The 26,702-nt window shown below is 31.2% G+C and overlaps 3 protein-coding genes across 3 annotated transcripts; 1 reads left to right on the forward strand and 2 right to left on the reverse strand.

Moving 5' to 3' along the window:
* Positions 1-237: 237 nt before the first annotated feature.
* Positions 238-8,224, forward strand: Jhbp16 (Juvenile hormone binding protein 16). The gene is made up of 5 exons (XM_077431859.1): positions 238-322; positions 3,369-3,461; positions 6,075-6,222; positions 7,466-7,758; positions 7,958-8,224. The coding sequence occupies exons 1-5, from the start codon at positions 238-240 to the stop codon at positions 8,107-8,109; spliced, it is 771 nt and encodes a 256-aa protein (XP_077287985.1). The 3' UTR covers positions 8,110-8,224.
* Positions 8,225-11,334: 3,110 nt separating this feature from the next.
* Positions 11,335-14,148, reverse strand: LOC143913671 (antitrypsin-like). The gene is made up of 9 exons (XM_077433629.1): positions 14,063-14,148; positions 13,862-13,962; positions 13,629-13,772; positions 13,337-13,546; positions 13,123-13,221; positions 12,268-12,408; positions 11,991-12,195; positions 11,771-11,915; positions 11,335-11,677 (listed from the first exon to the last, which is right to left on the reverse strand). Exons 1-7 carry the CDS (start codon positions 14,082-14,084, stop codon positions 12,046-12,048), a joined length of 867 nt encoding a protein of 288 aa, XP_077289755.1. The 5' UTR covers positions 14,085-14,148; the 3' UTR covers positions 11,335-11,677; positions 11,771-11,915; positions 11,991-12,045.
* Positions 14,149-16,126: 1,978 nt separating this feature from the next.
* Positions 16,127-18,445, reverse strand: LOC143913670 (antichymotrypsin-2-like). Its single transcript, XM_077433628.1, has 9 exons — positions 18,351-18,445; positions 18,027-18,133; positions 17,804-17,947; positions 17,519-17,728; positions 17,328-17,426; positions 17,012-17,152; positions 16,677-16,883; positions 16,460-16,604; positions 16,127-16,386 (listed from the first exon to the last, which is right to left on the reverse strand). The coding sequence occupies exons 1-9, from the start codon at positions 18,376-18,378 to the stop codon at positions 16,262-16,264; spliced, it is 1,206 nt and encodes a 401-aa protein (XP_077289754.1). The 5' UTR covers positions 18,379-18,445; the 3' UTR covers positions 16,127-16,261.
* Between the last annotated feature and the right edge of the window lie 8,257 nt (positions 18,446-26,702).

Genomic DNA, 26,702 nt, shown 5'->3' on the forward strand with positions numbered 1-26,702 from the left:
AACAAATTCTTATATTAATTTGAAAATTCATCATCTATAGTTTCATACAAAAGTCGATATCAGTCATTAAATTTCGCGCCATATTTTTTTCTTTGAAATTACTGGATGGTGCATGTAAAAAATACATACACGGAATCATTCAAGGTTGGATTTTTGAAATTAAGAGTACAGAATAGACAACCTCTTCTCCAGTTTCATTGATAGTGTGATGTGATACGAACGTCCTGAAGACCCGAAATGGAATTCTTCAGTAAGGCCATGATCAGGATATTCGTCTTCCTGTGTACGTTGTCCTTATCTTTCGGACAAATTGATGACATAAGTGAGTTTTATTTAAGTATCTACTTTATCGAAAGTGTTTTTATATAAATATATGTGGCCTATGTCACGTTCATAGCGCAAAGCAGCAATTGTATGATATTCCACAACTTCAACAAAGTAAATGTGAAAGTTTTGCTGGAAAGGTCATGGCGTATTGTCTTGTTCGTTTGTATAGTTGGTCAATCAATCAATGCTATTTCGATAGATATTACAGTTTTATGCAAATATGTGTAATCCAAAAAAAAGTCACATTCAAATACATACGATTAGAATAATTAATATAAAAGTGGTTATAAATTTAAATCGATTCGATATGCTCGACAAATGTCAAAAAAATGTAAATATTTTAAATCTACCAATTTTAATAAATTTATGTAGTATTTTGGTGATGATTTTGTATATTTTAATAATTTGTTGAAAGATGGTGCATAAGCTAGAAACTTAATGTATCGGTATGATTTTGCATATATTTTTAAGGCAATTTGCAAATTATTAACATTCGAATTGATCAGACGGATAATAAATCGTCCATAATTTATGTTACTATTTCGTGCAGAGTTTTTTTTTTATTATTTTAATGTTATTATGAAACTTATAAAAGCTTTTAAACGTGATCTTATGTAATTGAAATTGAATTATTACGTTAGTACATTTTTATTAATTTCTAAAGGACCACATCACTACATTGTTTCTGTATTCTGAAATACATGCATACATATGTATGTACATACAGGTATTAAAAATGAAAATACTAGAAACTACATACATATTCAAACTCACCAGAGTATATACATCCGTATGTATTTATGTTGGTATATAAGTATATACATATTGGTCGTTGCTAAAACCTATGAATTGCACAGTATGCATTGTCGAATAAATTTGAAATGGGCAACGCCGAGTACATATATCTGCTAGTTGCTAAGTAGAAATAACAGATCATACCTATATTTAATAATTTAATAAGGTATGATATATTTTATCCCGGAAAAGCATAAAATATCCGTATTAGTTGAAATACCATGTAAGTTATAGTTTCCAAATATCATTGGGCCAGTAGTATATGTATACATTTCGTTCGTTCATGAACATGCTAGTTTGTTCACACACGAATCAATCTGACCAGTTATAGTGAACACAAAAGAGCAAATTGACAAATTAACTAGTTTGTACGTGCACAAACTATTAGGCATAAGATTAAGTATTCTCAATCGTTTGTACGTATGTAAATATGTATAGGTACATACGTACATATGCTTAGCCTGGATAGCAATATTTGTAATATTAGCAAAAACAGGAATTATAGCAACGCTGTAATGTGGATTCTATAGGACTTCCCTTTTAAATACTCAAAGGTTTTGAAAGATCAAAAGTTTTGACACCCAAAAATTTCATGTGACACCCGATGAGTATATGTGGAGATAGCTATTGACTATTAGCACTTTAACTAAAACCAATAGTTCGTGTATGAACTAACTAATATGTTCATTTAGTTGTATTTATATTAAGAATCTAAAAAGGTACATAAAATTAGACTCGGATCGATTTAACCATTCAAAATTACTTCTGCTTTATAAATATTTTTGCATATATGTATGTATATACAGATATTAAACTTATCTAATAAATAATTTCGTACGAGACTTTGTAATTTGTAAAGTCTTAAAAGGTTTAATGTATGGATGTGTGTATGTAAGGTTTGGGTGGTAGAATCCAATCCGTTTTCGATTTCGATTCATTTTTCAGTTCCTGGTCCAGATTCTTTGATCAGTTCCGTATCCGGATTCATTTTTCAGTTCCAGATGCGGATTCCCGGTTTAGTTCCGGATCCCGATTAATTTTTACAAGCCTCTTCTATATTTTACAGTTCTGGATCCGGATTCCTTTTTCAGTTCCGGATCAGGACGTTTTCTCAGTTCGGTTGTGTGTGTAATTCTTTTCTAACTGGCTGTCGTTAAATTTTTTTTTCGATTCAAATACATCTAATAAAAATACAATACAGAACTCTTACTAGAAAAATGTTCTAACATTAGCCGAACCTTAATAAGATGTCCTTATAAGCATGTTAATTTAAACATATTTCTTTTGTAAAATAATAAACAGTAAAATAAGCTGGTCTGGCTTATTAAAAAGTCATGGAAAGAACACTAATGTTACATTTGATGATTTGAACACATACATACATTTGATGATTTGAAAATCGGCTCGAACTTATATATAATCATACAATTTCAATTTACCATCAAATTTCATGAACCGATAAAGGGTAAATTATTTCTCCTACTACCGGTATACCGGTATTTATCGTTAAATGAAAAAAAGTGTGTTTTTCAGTGAATTGTGAACTGCGTGTGGTAATTTTTCCTAAAAACGTTATCCTAAATTGAATCGTAAATTATTAAAAATAAACATCACTTGAATATTGTGATATAAATGAATAAAAGTAAATTCGTAATATTATTTTTTTTAACCAATCATAATTTGAAAGTTTCGATCTCGATTTTGTTGGTGTGTATTGCCAGTGAATTTATCACTTTAAATTGCCACATTTAATACAGAAAATAAACAAACTCCAGACAACCTAATTCAAAATCATTAGCATTGATTTTTTTATGTAATATTTTGCAATTAAATGCGTGTATATGTACTTAATTCGCGATAAAATAGTTTCCGGTAATTACCGGTAAATTTTAAAACATACCGGTATTTACCGATGGCGAAATTTTTTCGATTTACCGGCATTGCAATACATATGTATATATACCCTTATATGTAGACATATCCAAATTATTACTATCATATAGTATTACAGCTTTTTATGGACGTAAAATGTATGTACGCATATTGCTTACATGCTTGACAAAAAATATTGCAAAATGTCAATCAATTCAAGTATACTCCGCACGGTAGACATGTTGGCCAACAAACGCTTCACACAACAATCGAAAGTTTTCATAAATAAATTTTAATGAAAATTCTTTCACACAATTGTGTTTTATCATATATTATATGTTTTTTATCATCAATATTGTTTTTGTGAATTTCAGGAAGCATACTAGCGTCGTGCCACATGAAAGATAAAAACTACGACAACTGCATGAAGAAAGCGTTGAACAAAATAAGGCCGTATTTCAAATCAGGTACTTACAGAGCATTACACATTTATACAACACTCATTCTTATTGGACGAGTACGGAATACCTACTATCGTAGGACACAATGAAAAATCTGACAAGTACCCGAATTTGGCAACGAATAAGCACGCAAAGTTAGCCATTCGCCTTGACTTCGATACAAACAGGTATATTGAATGTTCGCGAAGTTCAACCAATTTTTTTTACTATTGACGTTTCTAAATCGCCGATCGTATATCAAGTGTTTTGCATAAGTATATGACCTCAGCTTTGGAGTAGATCGATGCATAATATGTCATAGATATGCATGTATTTAGATGGCGGTGTTTTTTTTATATCTAAATGTGATGTCTGCACGAGTGCAGTGATTTTATGTAATCTGTGTTTGGTAAGAGACGCGCGATCTGCAACAATTTGAGTGCCTTGGATAATTTTACTTTCACTCAATTGATAAATTTATGTATGTAGTATGTAGTAGGTGTATCATATTATGCACATACATTCCGTAACGACGATTACTTGGGTAATGCCATTGAAAATTGGGGTAAAATTTTGTACTATATATGTACATATGTACGTAATTGCTTCGAATGTGTGCAATACGTATTTTTATTGTTCGTTAGTAAGTTTCGAAATTTTGGTCGAGATAAATCGATCGGTTGGAGGCAAAGTTTTTATTTAACTTTTCCTTGATACGACGCACTTATCCACTACGATGGAAATCCAAAATGTCCATATTAGCCAGCAGCATAGCTCGGTCGTTAAGCTTCTGCCTATCACCGAGAGGTTCGATCCCATGAGCTGACCTCGATTGAAAAAGAAAATTCTGAGTATATCTGTATTTCTGCTGGTCAGACTTGGATATTTGTGGCTCCAGGTCGATCGTTTCCCATCAGAGTTTGTCAATTTTTCTGATTTCATTGTTGAAATGGTTCCCGATTAAAATTGGCTAAAAAGCCTTCCTACCTACTATGTCACCACTATTTGAGTATGATTAATGTACAATAAAATGTATGTACAATTCATAGATGTCTTGTTAATTTGCGAGTTTTCAGTGTGTCGTGGTTCAACGACGTAATAAAAATGCTACATTGTTTGTAATTGGCCAGGAAGGCACATTGGGGTTTACCTGTAAGGCCTTCCTGGTATACATATATGTAAAAAATAAATAAATATGCATACATATGTGAATGTGTGCATCACGAAATTTGGCATTAAATTTTTTTATTAAATTTAAATAATGCAAATAATTTGCCTAAAACTGATCGAACGTACATCATGAAAATAATTTACAAAGTTTCAAATTTTTTGTATATACACGTATAATAAATAGGTACATATATACCCAGCGGTCTCCGTGACTTGACAGAATGTTAAATGACAGAAAACGCAAATATCGGAAGGCAAAGATCGAAGATCGAAAGATCTTAAGTCGAAAGATCAAAAAAAAAGGGTGCATGGTAAACGGTACATACTCACTTAATTTGCGCGAGCAGGATACAACAGGAACAAGAGGAACAGGCTTTTCCTCCCGTATTAATGTGCGCCCGCAGAATACCGTTCACCCTTTTTTTTGATCTTTCGACTTAAGATCTTTCGATTTTCGATCTTTGCCTTCCGATATTTGCGTTTTCGGTAATTTCACATTCCGGCCCGTGAGGTAGACCCGTTGTGGTTTCAGTCAGGCAACACAGCTAGTTGCTTGTTTCTTGGGATATTTAATATGTTTTAGCGCAAAAATAGCCATGTTAAAATATATACATCATATATATAATAGCGCTATTCTCTTGTGTCTGTGTGAAATAATGCTCGCCGTACTATTATAGTCGTTTCGATTCGACTTATATAAAAAGACTGCCAAAAAACGTACGAATATAATACGAACATAATAACCGATCAACAAAAAACTTCTATATGTACTGTTTGCTACCAATGTTTCCTCTAGGCAAATTAGTCTCTGATCATTTAGCGCCATCTATTGAAAATTTATTTAATTAATTTTTCTATTAGTGTTTTATATTGTTTATATGTAGGGAGGTAGATTTTACCATTTTTTTTTTCATACTAAGCAATCAAATATAAATATTAAATTAAATATATTTAAAAGACATGACCGACACATTTCTTTTAATTTTTTTTTTAATTAATAGCTTAATATGCCATAACCCATGCGATGATATTACATCGGGTACAACACTAGTACATATGTATATAAAAATAGTATAGTGTAAATGTCAATGGTAAAGTGCATTCTAATTTGGTTTGTTTGACTTAGTGAGTGGTTCATGTTGAAAAGCTCGAACCGACGATGAAAATTCAAAACATCATTACACAAAGACGTGGAGTGGTTTAAAGCTGCCTTGAATGCCTTTTATTCAATTTATTATTGCCTATTATTGAAGTGCATTTACTTCGTCACCTTGAATAAAATAATATACGGCTCATTTTTACGTGCGGGTTCTCTTAATGTTTATTTTGATTTTTATAACCATTAAGTGCGACACGACTGTCAAGATTGTTGTTGATTTTCCGCATTGTTTTTGTCCATTCAACTAAAATAAATGCTTATTCAATATCAGTTTTTTGCTACTTACGATTAAAAATTTGTTTTATACTTAGGTATTCCCGAGCTTGGAGTGTCATCTTTCGATCCACACTTCGCTTCACTCGTTGAACAGAAAAGAGGAGGTGAAGCTGCAAATTATTATTTGAGACTTACCAATGTGTTGGAGCACGGATGGACAAAATCCAAAATTACCAAGTATAAGTTAGTATTAAATTTTTCCACATATTATTAACATCATCATTATTTACAGCCATTTTCCATCCACTTTTGAATGAAAGAATTCTCCAACACGCTTCCATTCGTTTCTGTTTTGGGCAACTCCCATCTACGTATCTCATCCCATACATTTTTTTGCAATTTCATTCATCTATCTCCCCTGTAACCTTCCTTGCACCCTTTTACATTCATTCGGGTACCATTCGAGCACTTCTTTTGTCCCTCTATCGTTTATATCTCTTATTATTAATATAAACACTCATTCATTTAGACTTTTTATAACTGTTTTTCTTATTTCCACAAATCTCACAGAACTAATTTGACTTCGTAAAATGTTTCACGACCGTTTGTCTTATTTTTTGATACAAACGTGTATGAAGGCCATAAAAGGCCATTTTGGTTTTGGAAACAGGTGTTCAGTTTAGCTACAAGATAAATACAGTAGATATATGTATAGGGAAAATGTTGTTATATAAATTATGATATTCAAACACAAGTCACATCTATTTTGTTTGAATTTGAATGATGTATTAACACTTGTAATAAGCCAGATACAAATATATATGTATGTAGTAACAACACTGACAATGAATTCTTACAAACTTATTTTGATGTGTTGGTTTGAAATTTCTCGTGACCAACAAAAATAAGCAATAATTAATTTTTTTATTTTTTAAAGTTCTTCCAATGTACGGGTTTTATTGCATAATAGATAATGCTTTGAACAAAGTGGTCACGGGTTCAAATCCCACTGGTTTCTGTTGGCCAGACCTTGGATTTGTGACTCCAGGTCGATCGTTTCTTATCACAGTTTGCCAATTTATGTGATTTTTATTGAAACGGTTCCAAGAAATTGGCAACCTTACCCATTTTCTCGCAAATCTCGAGTTTTCAGAAATCTCAAATTTCGTTGAATTGTATAAAATGCTACAAAAACTTACAAATTTGACCATAAATATCTCTGTGGATGTTAACTAATATGTATTTACTGAATTTCACTGAATTGTTTAAAAAAAATGCTGCAAATTTACAAATTTGAACATAGATGCCTCTGTGGGTGTTAATTGATATGTAATTACTTTATAAAATACAAATAATACTTGTATCAAATATACAATGTTTCTGGCCAGGAAGGCACATTGGTGCTACCTGTGAAGCCTTCTTGGTGTAAATTTAAAAAATAAATAAATATAATAACTTACAGTGTCTATTACATTACCGTTTTTAGGACTGATTGGAAGAATCACCGCATTGTGTACACACAATACTTCCCAGAGAAATCCCTAAACGGTGACTATGACCTGGAAGCTCACGCTCTGGGCACCACACTTCAGAGGAGTGGTAGATGGAATATGACTCTATATGATTATGCACAGACAACAACTATCACCAGGAATCCAAAGATGATTAATGGAGTTGAAGTGTTCGATGGTCAGCCGCTAGATGTGCACGTTGAAATCGACAGGATTGGAAATATGCAGATTCACGTGTCCAACATACTCAATGGTGCCAATATTTTAGGTATATGATAATAATTTTTGCATTTAAAATCTTATCAAAAATGTCAAAAAAAAACTTAGTTCAAAACTGTAATTTTTCATAGAAGATATATATATAATTTGTATGTTTTTTATTGAACTGGGTTCTATTGGTCTGAAACTTTTGAAATTTGCATATTGCTCATTATTAATTTGATGTTCATACATTGATTTTATTTTAGAAAATATCCTCGATTCAATCATCAATGCATCGTGGAGACCTGGTTTCGCCATGATTCGACCGCTTATCAATGATCTGGTCAGCACGGCGTTCACAAAGATATGGAGCGAGTCGTTTAAGAATTTCCCATTCCACAACTTCATATCTAACTGAAGAATCGAGTATAATTGAATTTATTTTTTAATTTTATCTCAACCTTAGCCTGGATATGCCCGAGAGATTTCGCTTACTGAGGATGTTATTATTTTATAATATCAATGAATTTTTTGTCACGACATACATTGAAAATTTTATTGTATGGTTTTTCATTGCTAGAATAAAATTGTCATGCTATAATAGTAAAATATGTATATACGTATTAGGTATTTAATGTTATGAAAATATTTTTAAAATAAGTTTATAAGTATATCTAGGATAAAACACATGTCCAAAAATCATGTTTATATTACATACATATATGTATCTACATATGTATTTGTTATTGAATTTGAATTTGCATTTGAATATAACTGCATTTTTTTATAAGCATTTTATCAATTACTTTTAATTTGTAAACTAGGCAAATGTGCAATTTTTTTTATTTATAGCAAATAAAAATGACTTTTTATATTTATATCAATTTAATACATAATAAATTATATTTGTATTATAACATAATACCGAAAAGGTTTTGTATTAATTTATTTTCCGGTATATATTCCACACAAAATAATATTATCGCCATTCAAGAGAATGATAACGTACGGATGATCGGCGGTAAAATAATTATCCCTCGCAGACATTATTCTTTCTCCAAAATCTAAAAACAGTACTTACAACTTAATGTATGTTATTAACTATCATTTATAATAGTTTTAGTATCAAAGTTCACCTGAAGCTGCACCGGCTTTAGTTCCTTGTTCATTGACTTCGATGAAAGCTTTCTGAACAGCATCCGTTACAAAAAGTCTGTCCCTGCTTTGTAAGATATGGACCATATCTGACTTTCTACTATCAAATATTTGCTTTATTCCCAACTGAAATAATAAAAATAAACTGAAAATATTAACAAATGTGACGATTTAGCCCAAAAATAGTATAAGCAATACTTTTGTCAATATTGTCACCTGACATGTATACGTATGACTATGACATGTATATGTATAATGTATTGATTACCTCTGTTAAAATTGCAGTCAAATCAATGGAAGTCTCAATTTTGAACCTAGGGAGTGTAACATGAACATCCTGTATATACATTTGTTTCAAAATGTTTGAGAGATCTATATTAGGTAATTTATTTTCCAAATCTTGTAATCCGTCGTTTTTGTTAGGCAATATAATTACAATTGGGACATCACTATTGGTGTATGGCAACTTCAATATATATATATAATATTATAAGTTTAGCAGAATTCAGTTGAATGAATAAAATTATTTGCATATTATACAAACTTTTGAATCCAATTCTGGTACACGAGAATATAAAAATTCGCTATTTTTGATACATCATATCCAGTTCTATGGATTTTTTGTTGTTCAAAGTAATTTTTTTTTTGCAGTCTTGTCTTTTTCAAACGCAGACATCTATTGTCCCTGTTTAAATCGCAAAGTATGTATTTAAAAAAGTTTAACTTACATACATGCACATGTACACATTTTTATTCTTACTTTATAATAAATGGTATTGACAATAATTAAATTTGTATTTGCGTCAAATTGATTTGAAGATACAAGATCTTTGATTTTATTATTAGTCTGTTTTTCCACCTAAATGAATAGAGTTCGATTAATTTCAGATTTAAAATATATTGCATATTAAATCGATATATTAAAATAAACATTATATAATAAAATGCAATTAAAATTACTATTATTGATTATATAATAATTGAAAATGTGATTAAATGATGCAAAAAAAATATATACATGTATATAAATAAAATAATTAAATATACATGTATATAAATAAAGTATACATAAGTTATACCCAATCATTAATTGTGAAGGCTGCCTTTTCCGGTGAACTGAAATCAATGTTTTCAGACTTGAAAGCATTTTGGGCGATAATTTTGAAATGTGAATCCAATTGATATTTTTCACCTTCTCTTACATATAATTTATTTGCCAATTTTAAGTCCTACTGGAACTAATTTTCTTGATCATCGCTTTAAAATAAGATTTCATCTGAAAAGTACATGTGAATACTTTATGCATACACATATTATAATGGTAAATACATACATTTTATTTCCTTAGACAAAATATTTTAAATTGAAACACCATATAGAATACATATGTATGCTTCATGTGTTTTTTATAGAAAAAAAATTAATTTAATTTCACTAAAATCAGACATGTGAAGACTAGAAATGATTTCGTTACGAGTTGCTCCTGCTGCTCCTTGAGAAAGCATAGCCAGGATTATTTCTATCGATAATGGAGACATTATTATACTTCGATCATCCTGAATTGATGCCACTTGCTGAAAAATGTGTTGTTGAGTAATTTATTTCACCACAATTTTAATCTGATTAATTGAAAATGAAATAAAATTCGAAAGAACATTTGTTGACGGCATCAGAAAGCGGCGATTCGATCTTTCATCCGTTTGATAAATTTATCAGTAACAGAATAAAACCTGCAATCAAACTGAACATGTTAACAATATCAAATCGGTATATTGAAACGTATATGAAATTTCAATGGGCGAAATAATTTTTGTAATTGAAAATTATTTTGTAATATATTCAATATTCTTCAAATTCAAATATCTTCTTCATGGTTATAGCGACTTGAAGCGTTTGTCCTCAACTGATAAACAGTTACCAAACTTTTGTTTAAATAGACATTACATTAAATAAGCGATTTCCAAACTGGGAGTCGCGGACTAGTCCAAAGAGGCGCCAAAAGTTAGTTTATAACATAACATAATAAAATAAAATAATATAAGAAAACAGTTTTTGTTCTAACAAATGCATTGCTAGCATCATCTTAAGATTCTTGTAGAATCGCAAAATGTAAAAAAAACAACATACAATGGGAGAGATGCTAGCTTTGCCAGTTTTATAAACGGCGAAACAGTTGCGACAAATACCTCATTCTGATGTCAATAATATTTGAATTAATATATTTTTATCACATATAGGTAAAGTGTTTGTATTATTTTATATAAATAAAGAGCGAGGGAGGGGGGGGGGGGGGGGGTGAGCCACCAAGATTAGTTTTTTTAAATGGGAGCCCTTGGTAGCAATAAGTTTGGAAACTACTGCTTTGTTGTTTGTTATCAAATTAACTTTGACTTTTGACAATAAATTTGTTTTTTTAAGCTGTGATTAAAATATGATACACCAATGTGATTATACATATGTACATATTTCTTCATAGAAAAGTCATATTTGTGTGTTATATATATTTTATTAAAAAATGATCACACTTATTTATAATATTCTAATATAAGTATTTAATTTTTGTCAAAAAAGTATTATAAAAAATAATAATAAAGACGCACTATGCATAGGCTAACAGAGATATGTACATATGTACATTTTTGTATTTTACATCGACAATTTCAATTTGAAATTATACCATGTTCATTACGTAATTGAAATTGCACTAATCGCCATTTAGGGTCCAATATATTTTCCGCAGAAAATTATATCATCTTTATTCATCAACATATAGAAGAATGGATGGCTTGCCATGAAGACAGGAATAGCTGATATTGCCATTGGTCTAATTTCTGCAAAACAAATTTAATATCAATATCGGTAGATATTAAATATTCTCTTATATAATTCTTGCTTGTGGCTTGTCATTGTAATCATCAAAATACCTGTGGCGACAGCTGCTTCAGTTCCGTGTTCATTTACTTCAATGAATGCCTTTTGTGTTGCATCTGAAACATACACATGTTCGTGGCTCTTCAGTAAGTTATATAAATCTGCTTTCTGTGTGTTGAAAATTAATTTTATTCCGAGCTGAAATAAAAAAATAATAGAGATTATGTATATGTAAATGCATTACATAAATGGAGTGCTGTAATATAAAAATACTTGTGGTAAGACTTCCTTCAAGTTAATAGCCGATTCAATCTTGAATTTTGGAATACTAACAGACTCTTGTTTCCCTCATTTTATTTAAAACTTCTGCAATATTGACGCTGTAAAGTTTTTCTTCTAAGGTTTCAAGTCCGTCAATTTTTCTAGGTAAAATTATGGCTAAATAGGTGTCGTTGTTTTTATAAGGTAATGACAAAATCTAATGTAAGAAAACAGATAATCAAAATCAGTATCATAATCAAAATCATTATATAATAGTATAATTACATACATCGGCGTCCCATTCTGGTAGATGGGCGTAAGGGAATTCGTCAATTTTAAACATCATATCAACATCCATTTGGTCAATCATGCTTTTGTAGAATTTCCATTTGTGAACAGAACGCATATCAAATGGTTTTGACCAATTGCCCTAAGTTATCATAACACACAGGCATGTAAGTATGTATGTATACATATATTCAAATTTCCAAAAATCAAAATAAAAATATTTAAAATATTTAAGTGTAGGAATATAGCACGATTTGTGCTATTACGAATCAAAACCAGTGATCTCATCATCGATCCTGTACAAACATGCATAACTCAAGGGAAACGTCCCCTTTGACCATTCCAGAAGAAAGAGTTCATCGCTCGATCGTAAAACGAACGAAACCCAACAGTGATGTCATCAGGCAGCCGCAACACATGTCCTGAAAAGTCGTTTACACGTGGCACACGACCGCATTCTTAAACGAACGACGTCATGGCTCTGACCCCATAGCTATATACCACACGTGTACCGAAGACACGTGCCTCGGAAACAGGTCAAAACGTGTCCCTAAAACACGTGTCCTGGAAACGAAGACAAACCATATGCACACGGCACGCTTCAAGCCAGAACGTATATAAAGCAACGCACCAGCTCCCAACACCAGAGTGAATCTCTGGAGTTCAGCCAGCTCACTTCTCCGAAGCTCAACCTCTTCGTACATACAATAACCATTGTATGTACGGTGTTTTCTTAGACCGGGACATGGTCAACACACCTGTCCCGCGTACTAAATTGGTGACCCCGACGTGATCTTCAATCCGCCCTATAACTGGTGACCCCTACAAAAGTATTGTAATGTTTATTTAATAATACCTGAAAATAAATAGCATTGACCAACATGACGCGAGTTTCCGGATCCAGTGTTTCCGGAGATATAAAATCCTTTATTTTATTATTAGTTTTACTTTCAACCTTTCAACAGAAAAATAAAATATAACTTTATTGATTCTGTATTAAGAAATACAAAAAAAGATAGAAATATGTATATACATATGTATATTCATTAAATAATATAAATAATTGTCACCCATGCATTAATAGTACTGGAAGCTTTTTCTTTGTTCGAAAAATCAATATTTTGAACACCAGCATTAAAGTGGTCTGTAGCAATAGATTTGAACACAGAGGCTAATTTAAATGATGCACCCTTTTTAACATATATTTTATTTGCAACGTTTAAAACCACTCCTGGAATGCCGCTGTGTTTTTCAATTGTCGAATGAAATGTAGATTTTATCTGAAATATTATAAGAAGTAAATATGTATTATATCAACAAACCACTAAGTCATTTTTTTTAATATTTGTAGATGAAATTTACTATTTCCGAATTGGGCAAATGAATAGCATTATTTAATTCCTTTTGGGTTTTACCACGAGCTCCTGTGGACAGAAGTCCAAGCAGGACTTCAGCCGAAATCGGAGACACTACTAAGTTTTTATTAGCATTTTTATTTGTAGCCTCCTAGATACGAAGAGATCCAATAATTATTTAATTATTAAATATTTAAATATTATTACTGCTGTATATACATATTTAAATAAATTTCATACTTTGTAAAACTCTAATGAGAATCGATTTATTGCGTTTTGTGTTTCCTCCACTTCATTTGGAATTGATACAACAGACGTAAACAGAAAAGTATATATAAAAACTGAAAAATAATAAAAACCAATTAGTTTCTTGTTATACACGTGTGAAATTATATATACATATCTAAATTGTATTTTAATTACAATAATATTTATTATTACATAATTCAGATATTGTTTTCATGATGATAGTTCGTTTTCCTTGTCTGTTCACACACAACTGGTGTAAGATAATCTAACATTGGTCTACATTGACATTATTATAAATTGGTGATTCTCATACATAATTGAATTAAAAAAATATCAAAATTTGAATTATATAAATATTGACTTATGTTGATGTTTACAAATTACCTTATAAACCTAAATTATAAGTATGCATAAATTACCTTAATATATAAATATATACACATGTAAAAATTACCTTAATATGGATGTATGTACATATGTATGTTACAAACCTTATTTAATACATAAATTGTATTATAAGTATAAATTTTTTACAGTAAAATAAGTAACATTTTATGATACTTTCGAAATGTTATAAAACCTCTCATTATATCAATGAAAAATGTATTAATATAACTATGATCATATGATTAAATTATTTCTTGGTGACAAAGTAAGACGATATCTTAAAAAGCTTTGGATTTTATGTACACGAACGTATGTACATACATTAATTAATTAACTGGAACACGTTACATCTTGTGTTTATTTATCTTTTAATGAAGATTTGTTAAAAATAATTGGAGTTTTTTTTATTTAATTGATTTATTATATTTCCAAATTGACGACTAGGTATAGAAGACTGCAGCTTCCTCATTTTGTAAAACACTGCACTAAATATTGTCTACCAAAACATATTATTTTGACTTTTGACACTGACAATCAAGTGTTTAAAATTGAGAAACAATTTTTGTTACTCAGATCTTAGTTTCAATGATGATAGTTTGTTTTCCGTGTATGTACACAACTGGTGTAAAAAAACATTGGTGTGCATATGTACATTGACTTTATTGCTAATTGGTGATTCTCATATTTGTATGAATTTGAATAGAATTAATTTATTATTTGGTGACGAAGTAAGACTAGATCTTAAAAAGATTGATTTGCTGGATTTTATATACCTATATGTACATGTACATTACATATGTATATTATAAATTGAATAAAAAATTTGGCAATATAATTGGGACACGTTACATTTTGTAAATTTGTATTCATGTTTATTTACCTTTTAATTCCTCACATAATTTTCAATAATAAGTAATTTTGAATAATTTGATTTTTTTTTAAATAATTTGATTTTTTTATTTTTATTTAATTGATTTATTATATTTCCAATTTGACGACTATAGAAGATTGAAGATTCCCCATTTTGTAAAACACTGCAGTAGATATTTTCTACAAAAATATATTATTTTGACTTTTGACACAAAGCATCAAATGATCAAAATTGATAAATAAATTTTGTTACTCAAATCTTATTTCAATACAATGTTCGTATAAATTATAATTCCAGCCCCAATTAAAATTTGGAAACAAATTATATAACACGAAGACAATATAAGTTCATTCAGAACTAATTTGAAATTATTTATATTTGAATATCTCATTTCCATGTAGTGGTTGGCCAGTAGAAACAACTTGGTTAATCCAAAATTATTAAAAAACATAAACCCTGTAACATTGATGGGGAACTTGTTTATCTTAAATGCAGCTTCAGATTATTAATATCTATATATCGATGGTTTCGCGCACAGATTTTGTATGTTAATTTTTGGATTTGTATTAAACTTATGAATAGAATTTTAAGTTTGTAGATGCTGGAATAATTAAGGTTTTTCCTTTCAAGTTAATTTTTGTGGTTTACATAAATTAACTTGAAAGGAAAACCTCAATTATCTCAGCATCTACATATGTACTTAAAATTTCATACAAAATCAAAAATGGACATACAATATCTGTGCACTAAGCCATCATGTGTACATACATAAATATGTGTGTGACCAAAAGAAACTGCTTATTATTTCAATTAAATAATTTGTTTTTAATACCTGCAATAGAGTGGTTTTATATGTTGGATATACAAAATCATTAGTTTTGGTAAGACTCCTACTTTTATCTTTTCTCCAGATCGATATAGGTATATTATTATTTATATATTACATTTATTATAAGTTATTATTAAATAATTTTACTACAAATTAAAAGTCTCATTTTGTATAATATATGTATGTATGTATGTAAATATTTATTAGACCAAACTAAAATGAATAAGTTATATATATATAATAGTATTTCATTATATACGTTTCAACTAAAAAATATAGATTAAATACACTTCAATAATATAATTTAAGCTCCAATATATTTTCCACAGAAAATTATATCTTCTTTGTTCATCAACATGTAGAAGAAAGGATGATCAGCAGTGAAGAATACTTCATCACTTCGAAGTGACTGAAGTTGAACTCTTAATTCTGAAATAAAAATATGATTTTGGTTGTAAGCATCAATTTTTTGTTGAAAATTCTATTTTTTTATTGAATATACCTGTAACAACGCCAGCTTCAGTTCCATGCTCATTCACTTCAATGAAAGCCTTTTGGTTAGCATCTGAAACGAAAACTTGGTGGTGGCTTTTCAATAAATTGTGTAAATCTGCCTTTTGTTCGTTGAAAATCAATTTTATTCCAAGCTAAAATAAAAAAAAAACTGAATTACATACAAATAATAATAAATAAAGAAATCAATTGATTACGGCACACACTTCTGGTAAAACGTGTTTCAGATCAATGGTCGATACAATCTTGAATTTTGGAATGGCAACATGGACTTCGCTTTCCCTCATTTTATTTAAAACATCGACCATGTTGGCACCATAAATTTTTTCTTCTAAGGCTGCGAGTCCATCAACTTTTTTGGGTAAAATTATGACTAAATATGTGTCGTTATTTTTATAAGGCAACGACAAAATCTACGTAGTATCAGAAAACGGGAAATTAATATAATTATGATACAATATGCACATTTGCATCCATACACTCATGTACATATGAATATACATATTTATTTTTTAAATCGAATTTACACAATAGTAATTACTTCAGAGTCCCATTCTGGTAGATTGGCGTACGGGAAATCGTCGGTTTGATACATCATGTCAACGTCAACAGTGCTAATTTTATTTTTCTTAAAATTCCTTTTATGTACCAAGCGTTTATTAAATGGTTTTTTCCAATTACCCTGCAAGTAATCAAAATATAATCATCGTACAGAAGATACAATTTAGCCAACAAATTAAAAAAAAAAACAGTCAACATTATTAAAACAAGAATTCCAAAGTTCCTCATTAAGAAAAATGATTTTAAAAATAAATAAAATATACATAACCTCTAAATATTCACTTGCTTTTTAATACCTGGAAATAAATTGCGTTAATTAGAATAACGCGAGTGTTTGGATCCAATGTTTCTGATGATACAAAATCCTTAATTTTATTATTAGTCTTACTCTCAACCTTTCAAAAATTAATAATAATATATTATACTAAAACACAACAACTAAAAAATATGTCTCCATTCGTTGGGCTTTAAATAATGCAAAATTTACCCATTCATTGATTGTATTAGCCGCTCGAGTGGCTTTTGAGAAATCGATATTTTCAACATCAGAAGAAAATTGATCTATAGCAATGGATTTAAACACCGGAGCTAGTTTGAAAGCTTCGCCGTCTTTCACATATACTTTATTAGCAATGTTTAAAACTACTCCTTGAATATTGCTTAGCTTTCCCATTATAGATTGGAAAGTAGATTTTATCTGAAAAGGAAGAACAAATATTAACAATCATTTAACCAGAAAATTATTTGTTGTTATTTGTAAAATTTCGTTAACTATTTCTGGATCCGGAAAATGAAGAGAATCGCTTATTTCCTTTTGGGTGTCACCACGGGCACTTGTGGACAGAAGTCCAAGGAGTACTTCAGCTGAAAGTGGCGACATTATTAAGTTCTTTCCAGCATTTTTATTTGCAGCCTCCTACATAGAAATAAAAATTTAATAAAATAAAAGTATGGCATAAGTTGTGTTTATTTATTTTATAAAAGCAAATAAATACCTTATAGAATTCCAATGAAAATCGATTTATTGTGTTGGTTGTTTGTATATTTTTGGTTGGTGTTGATACAACAGACACAACCATAAAGAAAAATATATATATGTAAGCTGAAAAAAATAGTGTGTTAGTGTATAATTATAATTATATTATGTTATTCGGGTTGTTGAAGAAAAACCTTCCACAATTTAAGAGCTACAGTAAATACTATTCAAAGTAATATAATCTTAAAGTAGTACTTGAAAATGCTCCTAGTTATACATAATTTTCTGTGGGGATATCTAAAATCTGGGAGGATCTTCTGCCTTTATTGATATAATAATTTACCATTACAGAGTTGAGATATTTTTTTCATGATGATATATACTGGTTTACCGCCTGATGTAAAACAATCACCTACAAATGACGTAAAACAATCAAACAATGTTATACATAGACACTTTGTATATCAGTGCTTCTCATACTTAATAAACATTTATCACTTACCGTTGGTGTTTAAAAAATTCTCCCTTCCAACTTTTTTCTTTGTATGAAGTCCTTTTTGTTCGTTTATATATATATATATATATATATATATATGTATATATATATATATATATATATATATATATATATATATATATATATATATATATATATATATATATATATATGTATATATTTATATTAATTTAATACACAATAAATGATATTTGTATTATAACATAACACCGAAAAAGTTTTGTATGAAATTTATTTTCCGGTATATCATCCACAAAAAATAATATTATAACCATTCAAGAGCATGAAAAAGGAACGGATGATCGGCTCTCTTACATATAATTTATTTGCCAATTTTAAGTTATTGCTTTTACTGGAACTGATTTTCTTGACCATCGCTTTAAAATGAGATTTCATCTGAAATGTACATGTAGCAATAAGTTTGGAAACCACTGCATTAAATAAATGTTGTAAATTTTTTTTTAACTTTTGACACTAAATGCGATTAAAATATGATAAACCGATGTGATTATTAAAGTCTCTTGTTATACACGTATGAAATTATATACACAATATCTAAATTGTATTATAATTATAATATTATTTATTATTACACAATTCAGATGTTGTTTTCATGACGATAGTTTGTTTTCCGTGTCTGTTCACTGGTGTAAAATAATCTAACATTGGTGTTCATACATTGACTTATGGTTTAACCCGGCATCGCTCGGTATTTGTAAAAAAAACCGCTTAAACATTACTTATCTAATAGTTAACATTTTATTAAATTTATTTGAATAGTTTTATTTTATATAAATTTATTTGAATAGTTTTATTTTATATAAATTTATTTGAATAGTTTTATTTTATATAAATTTATTTGAATACTCATTTGTTTTTTTTAATAAATTGACTCTCACGAACAAACAAACATATACAATACTCTTACGAAATTATATGTATAACAGAATCCGAAGAGAAATTGGGTAGGGCTTCGCCCAAGGGGACTTCGAATACTTTGAATCGAAAAATAAATCGAATCAGCGCCTTTGAATCGAAAAATAATAAAAAGTTGAAAATAAAAATGAAAATGTTGTTTCCACCTAGAGGTTGTGATTTCTCGACTTTTTTTGATTCTCGAGATTCGAGAATCTCCTTTTCTCGGAATATTTGAATCTCGAGATTTGAGAATCTTATTTTCTCGAAATATTTAAATCTCGAGAATTCGAGATTTTCTTTTTTTGTTTCTCGAGAAAGTAGAATTTTTTTTTTAATATAGTGAATTGATTTTTTTAGCATATAAACTTGACAACATACAAAAATCAAAACGAAACAAACACTACATATGTATGTATGTTAAATCAGGGGCTTACAACTTTATTAAAGACATGACGAAAAAAAGATATAGAGAGATACAATAGAAAATTGAATAGAAAAAAAAGTAAAATTATATTAAAAAAATATTATAAAAGAAGGCATGAAAAGAAAATAAAAATATACAAAAGTAGTTTGAAATAGGAAAAATAACAATATGTAAAAAATAATTTTATGAAATTCCCAGTGTTGCTACCCGCCTTTGCCCGTGTTTTTGTGACCGGACAAATAATAAAAATACTGACCATCTATGCATATTAAAATACTGAATATAAATTGATTAATATTTAAGGAACAAATACTCGAATAAATAAATAATAAATCAAAAATCTTTGTTTAATGTGTGTTAAGTGGGGTCATATTGTCAGTGAAAATATATTTTCTATAGCGTTTTAGTGATATCATAACCGAATACTTCCGGACTAGTGAATAAATGGTACCTACATGCACATACATATATGCAACATAAAAATGGTGCGATTTCGTTGTAACATATGTATGTGTACTTATATGATGACCGAATAATAACTTACCGGAAAAATAATAAAATACTGACCATCTATACATATTACAATACTTCATAAAATTATTTAGAAGTAAACAAGTATACAAATCAGTCAGTTTATTGAGTTAATACATGTAGTGATAAATTAAGAATATTCTCGATATTTTCGAGATTCTAAAAAACGATTTCTCGAGAAAAGAGAATCTCGAATTTTCGTAATAAAATAATCTCGAAAAATGAGAATTTCGAAATTTTACAATAAAATATTCTCGAGAAACGAGAATCAAAATTTCTCGAGAGTTCTCGAGAAATCTCGAGACGAGATTTCTCGATCACAACCTCTGGGTTGGGTTAGGTTTGGTGAAATTAGCACGTTTTGTGTATACTTTTGCAATTTCGAATTCTTTGATTTCGGTGTTGGTTAGGTTAGGATGGGTTAGGTATGGTGAGGTTAGCGAGTTTTGTGAATAACTAACAATCTCGAATTATTTGATTTCGGTGATGGTTAGGTTAGGATGGGTTAGGTTTGGTGAGGTAAGCACGTTTTGTGTATATTTTTGCAATGTTGAATTCTTTGATTTTGGTGTTGGTTAGGTTAGGTTGGGTTAGGTTTGGTGAGCTTAGCACGTTTTGTGTATATTTTTGCAATGTTGAATTCTTTGATTTTGGTGTTGGTAAGGTTGGGTTGGGTTAGGTTTGGTGAGGTAAGCACGTTTTGTGTATATTCTTGCAATGTCGAATTCTTTGATTTTGGTGTTGTTAAGGTTTGGTTGGGTTGGGTTTGGTGATGTAAGGGCGTTTTGTGTATATTTTTGCAATGTCGAATTTTTTAATTTCGGTGTTGCTTGTGTTAGGTTAGGTTGGGTTAGGTTTAGTGAGGTTAGCACGTTTTGTGTATTTTTTTGCAATGTTGAATTCTTTGATTTCGGTGTTGTTTAGGTTAGGTTGGCTTAGGTTCGGTGAGGTTAGCACGTTTTGTGTATATTTTTGCAATGTCGAATTCTTTGATTTCGGTCATGGTTAGGTTGGGTTGGGTTAGGTTTCGTGCGGTAAGCGAGTTTAGTGTCTAACTTACAATCTCGAATTATTTGATTTTGGTGATGGTAAGGTTAGGTTGGGTCTATTTTGATGAAGTAAGCGAGTTTTGTGAATAACTTACAATCTCGAATTCTTTGATTTCGGTGATGGTTAGGTTAGGTTGGGTTAGGTTTGGTGAGCTTAGCACGTTTTGTGTATATTTTTGCAATATTGATTTCTTTGATTTCGGTGTTGGTAAGGTTAGGTTGGGTTAGGTTTTGTGAGGTAAGCGCGTTTTGTGTATATTTTTGCAATGTCGAATTCTTTGATTTCGGTGATGGTTATGTTAGGTTGGGTTAGGTTTGGTGAGGTAAGCGAGTTTTGTGAATAACTTACAATCTCGAATTCTTTGATTTCGGTGATGGCTAGGTTAGGTTGGGTTAGGTTTGGTGAGGTAAGCGCGTTTTGGGTATATTTTTGCAATGTCGAATTCTTTAATTTCGGTGTTGCTTGTGTTAGGTTGGGTTACGTTTGGTGAGGTTAGCGAGTTTTGTGAATAACTTACAATCTGGAATTCTTTGATTTCGGTGATCGTTAGGTTAGGTTGGGTTAGGTTTGATGAGGTAAGCACGTTTTTTGTATATTTTTGCAATGTTGAATTCTTTGATTTTGGTGTTGGTTAGGTTTGGTGAGGTTAGCACGTTTTGTGTATATTTTTGCAATGTTGAATTCTTTGATTTCGGTGTTGTTTAGGTTAGGTTGGCTTAGGTTCGGTGAGGTTAGCACGTTTTGTGTATATTTTTGCAATGTCGAATTTATTGATTTCGGTCATGGTTAGGTTGGGTTGGGTTAGGTTTCGTGCGGTAAGCGAGTTTTGTGTCTAACTTACAATCTCGAATTATTTGACTTTGGTGATGGTAAGGTTAGGTTGGGTCTATTTTGATGAGGTAAGCGAGTTTTGTGAAAATCTTACAATCTCGAATTCTTTAATTTCGGTGATGGTTAGGTTAGGTTGGGTTAGGTTTGGTGAGGTTAGCACGTTTTTTGTATATTTTTGCATGGCGATTTCTTTGATTTCGGTGTTGTTTGGGTTAGTTTGGGTTAGGTATGGTGAGCATAGCACGTTTTGTGTATATTCTTGCAATGTCGAATTCTTTGATTTCGGTGATGGTTATGTTAGGTTGGGTTAGGTTTGGTGAGGTAAGCGAGTTTTGTGAATAACTTACAATCTCGAACTCTTTGATTTCGGTGATGGCTAGGTTAGGTTGGGTTAGGTTTGGTGAGGTAAGCGCGTTTTGGGTATATTTTTGCAATGTCGAATTCTTTAATTTCGGTGTTGCTTGTGTTAGGTTGGGTAACGTTTGGTGAGGTTAGCGAGTTTTGTGAATAACTTACAATCTGGAATTCTTTGATTTCGGTGATCGTTAGGTTAGGTTGGGTTAGGTTTGATGAGGTAAGCACGTTTTTTGTATATTTTTGCAATGTTGAATTCTTTGATTTTGGTGTTGGTTAGGTTTGGTGAGGTTAGCACGTTTTGTGTATATTTTTGCAATGTTGAATTCTTTGATTTCGGTGTTGTTTAGGTTAGGTTGGCTTAGGTTCGGTGAGGTTAGCACGTTTTGTGTATATTTTTGCAATGTCGAATTTATTGATTTCGGTCATGGTTAGGTTGGGTTGGGTTAGGTTTCGTGCGGTAAGCGAGTTTTGTGTCTAACTTACAATCTCGAATTATTTGACTTTGGTGATGGTAAGGTTAGGTTGGGTCTATTTTGATGAGGTAAGCGAGTTTTGTGAAAATCTTACAATCTCGAATTCTTTAATTTCGGTGATGGTTAGGTTAGGTTGGGTTAGGTTTGGTGAGGTTAGCACGTTTTTTGTATATTTTTGCATGGCGATTTCTTTGATTTCGGTGTTGTTTGGGTTAGTTTGGGTTAGGTATGGTGAGCATAGCACGTTTTGTGTATATTCTTGCAATGTCGAATTCTTCGATTTCGGTGATGGTAATGTTAGGTTGGGTTAGGTTTGGTGAGGTAAGCGAGTTTTGTGAATAACTTACAATCTCGAATTCTTTGATTTCGGTGATGGTTAGGTTAGGTTGGGTTAGGTTTGGTGAGCTTAGCACGTTTTGTGTATATTTTTGCAATATTGATTTCTTTGATTTCGGTGTTGGTAAGGTTAGGTTGGGTTAGGTTTTGTGAGGTAAGCGCGTTTTGTGTATATTTTTGCAATGTCGAATTCTTTGATTTCGGTGATGGTTATGTTAGGTTGGGTTAGGTTTGGTGAGGTAAGCGAGTTTTGTGAATAACTTACAATCTCGAATTCTTTGATTTCGGTGATGGCTAGGTTAGGTTGGTTTAGGTTTGGTGAGGTAAGCGCGTTTTGTGTATATTTTTGCGATGTTGAATTCTTTGATTTTGGTGTTGGTAAGGTAAGGTTGGGTTAGGTTTGGTGAGCTTAGCACGTTTTGTGTATATTTTTGCAATGTTGAATTCTTTGATTTTGGTGTTGGTTAGGTTGGGTTGGGTTAGGTTTGGTGAGGTAAGCACGTTTTGTGTATATTCTTTGCAATGTCGAATTCTTTGATTTCGGTGATGGTAATGTTAGGTTGGGTTAGGTTTGGTGAGGTAAGCGAGTTTTGTGAATAATTAAGAATCTCGAATTCTTTGATTTCGGTGATGGTTAGGTTAGGTTGGGTTAGGTTTGGTGAGCTTAGCACGTTTTGTGTATATTTTTGCAATGTTAAATTCTTTGATTTTGGTGTTGTTAAGGTTTGGTTGGGTTGGGTTTGGTGAGGTAAGGGCGTTTTGTGTATATTTTTGCAATGTCGAATTTTTTGATTTCGGTGTTGCTTGGGTTAGGTTGGGTTAGGTTTGGTGAGCTAAGCACGTTTTGTGTATATTTTTGCAATGTTGAATTCTTCGATTTTGGTGTTGGTTAGGTTAGGTTGGGTTAGGTTTGGTGAGATAAGCGAGTTTTGTGAATAACTTACAATCTCGAATTCTTTGATTTCGGTGATGGCTAGGTTAGGTTGGTTTAGGTTTGGTGAGGTAAGCGCGTTTTGTGTATATTTTTGCGATGTTGAATTCTTTGATTTTGGTGTTGCTTGTGTTAGGTTGGGTTACGTTTGGTGAGGTTAGCGAGTTTTGTGAATAACTTACAATCTGGAATTCTTTGATTTCGGTGATCGTTAGGTTAGGTTGGGTTAGGTTTGATGAGGTAAGCACGTTTTTTGTATATTTTTGCAATGTTGAATTCTTTGATTTTGGTGTTGGTTAGGTTCGGTGAGGTTAGCACGTTTTGTGTATATTTTTGCAATGTCGAATTTATTGATTTCGGTCATGGTTAGGTTGGGTTGGGTTAGGTTTCGTGCGGTAAGCGAGTTTTGTGTCTAACTTACAATCTCGAATTATTTGATTTTGGTGATGGTAAGGTTAGGTTGGGTCTATTTTGATGAAGTAAGCGAGTTTTGTGTAAATTTTACAATCTCGAATTCATTGATTTCGGTGATGGTTAGGTTAGGTTGGGTTAAGTATGGTGAGGTTAGCATCTTTTGTGTATATTTTTGAAAAGTCGAATTCTTTGATTTTGGTGTTGGTTAGGTTAGGTTGGGTTAGGTTTGTTGAGCTTAGCACGTTTTGTGTATATTTTTGCAATGTTGAATTCTTTGATTTCGGTGTTGGTAAGGTTAGGTTGGGTTAGGTTTTGTGAGGTAAGCGCGTTTTGTGTATATTTTTGCAATGTCGAATTCTTTGATTTCGGTGATGGTTATGTTAGGTTGGGTTAGGTTTGGTGAGATAAGCGAGTTTTGTGAATAACTTACAATCTCGAATTCTTTGATTTCGGTGATGGCTAGGTTAGGTTGGTTTAGGTTTGGTGAGGTAAGCGCGTTTTGTGTATATTTTTGCGATGTTGAATTCTTTGATTTTGGTGTTGGTAAGGTAAGGTTGGGTTAGGTTTGGTGAGCTTAGCACGTTTTGTGTATATTTTTGCAATGTTGAATTCTTTGATTTTGGTGTTGGTTAGGTTGGGTTGGGTTAGGTTTGGTGAGGTAAGCACGTTTTGTGTATATTCTTTGCAATGTCGAATTCTTTGATTTCGGTGATGGTAATGTTAGGTTGGGTTAGGTTTGGTGAGGTAAGCGAGTTTTGTGAATAATTAAGAATCTCGAATTCTTTGATTTCGGTGATGGTTAGGTTAGGTTGGGTTAGGTTTGGTGAGCTTAGCACGTTTTGTGTATATTTTTGCAATGTTAAATTCTTTGATTTTGGTGTTGTTAAGGTTTGGTTGGGTTGGGTTTGGTGAGGTAAGGGCGTTTTGTGTATATTTTTGCAATGTCGAATTTTTTGATTTCGGTGTTGCTTGGGTTAGGTTGGGTTAGGTTTGGTGAGCTAAGCATGTTTTGTGTATATTTTTGCAATGTTGAATTCTTCGATTTTGGTGTTGGTTAGGTTAGGTTGGGTTAGGTTTGGTGAGCTTAGCACGTTTTGTGTATATTTTTGCAATATTGATTTCTTTGATTTCGGTGTTGGTAAGGTTAGGTTGGGTTAGGTTTTGTGAGGTAAGCGCGTTTTGTGTATATTTTTGCAATGTCGAATTCTTTGATTTCGGTGATGGTTATGTTAGGTTGGGTTAGGTTTGGTGAGGTAAGCGAGTTTTGTGTATATTCTTGCAATCTCGAATTCTTTGATTTCGGTGATGGCTAGGTTAGGTTGGGTTAGGTTTGGTGAGGTAAGCGCGTTTTGGGTATATTTTTGCAATGTCGAATTCTTTAATTTCGGTGTTGCTTGTGTTAGGTTGGGTTACGTTTGGTGAGGTTAGCGAGTTTTGTGAATAACTTACAATCTGGAATTCTTTGATTTCGGTGATCGTTAGGTTAGGTTGGGTTAGGTTTGATGAGGTAAGCACGTTTTTTGTATATTTTTGCAATGTTGAATTCTTTGATTTTGGTGTTGGTTAGGTTCGGTGAGGTTAGCACGTTTTGTGTATATTTTTGCAATGTCGAATTTATTGATTTCGGTCATGGTTAGGTTGGGTTGGGTTAGGTTTCGTGCGGTAAGCGAGTTTTGTGTCTAACTTACAATCTCGAATTATTTGATTTTGGTGATGGTAAGGTTAGGTTGGGTCTATTTTGATGAAGTAAGCGAGTTTTGTGTAAATTTTAAAATCTCGAATTCATTGATTTCGGTGATGGTTAGGTTAGGTTGGGTTAAGTATGGTGAGGTTAGCATCTTTTGTGTATATTTTTGAAAAGTCGAATTCTTTGATTTTGGTGTTGGTTAGGTTAGGTTGGGTTAGGTTTGTTG

Source organism: Arctopsyche grandis, chromosome 6 (genome assembly GCF_051622035.1).
Source record: "Arctopsyche grandis isolate Sample6627 chromosome 6, ASM5162203v2, whole genome shotgun sequence".
In the NCBI taxonomy this organism is placed as follows: Eukaryota; Metazoa; Arthropoda; class Insecta; order Trichoptera; family Hydropsychidae; genus Arctopsyche; species Arctopsyche grandis.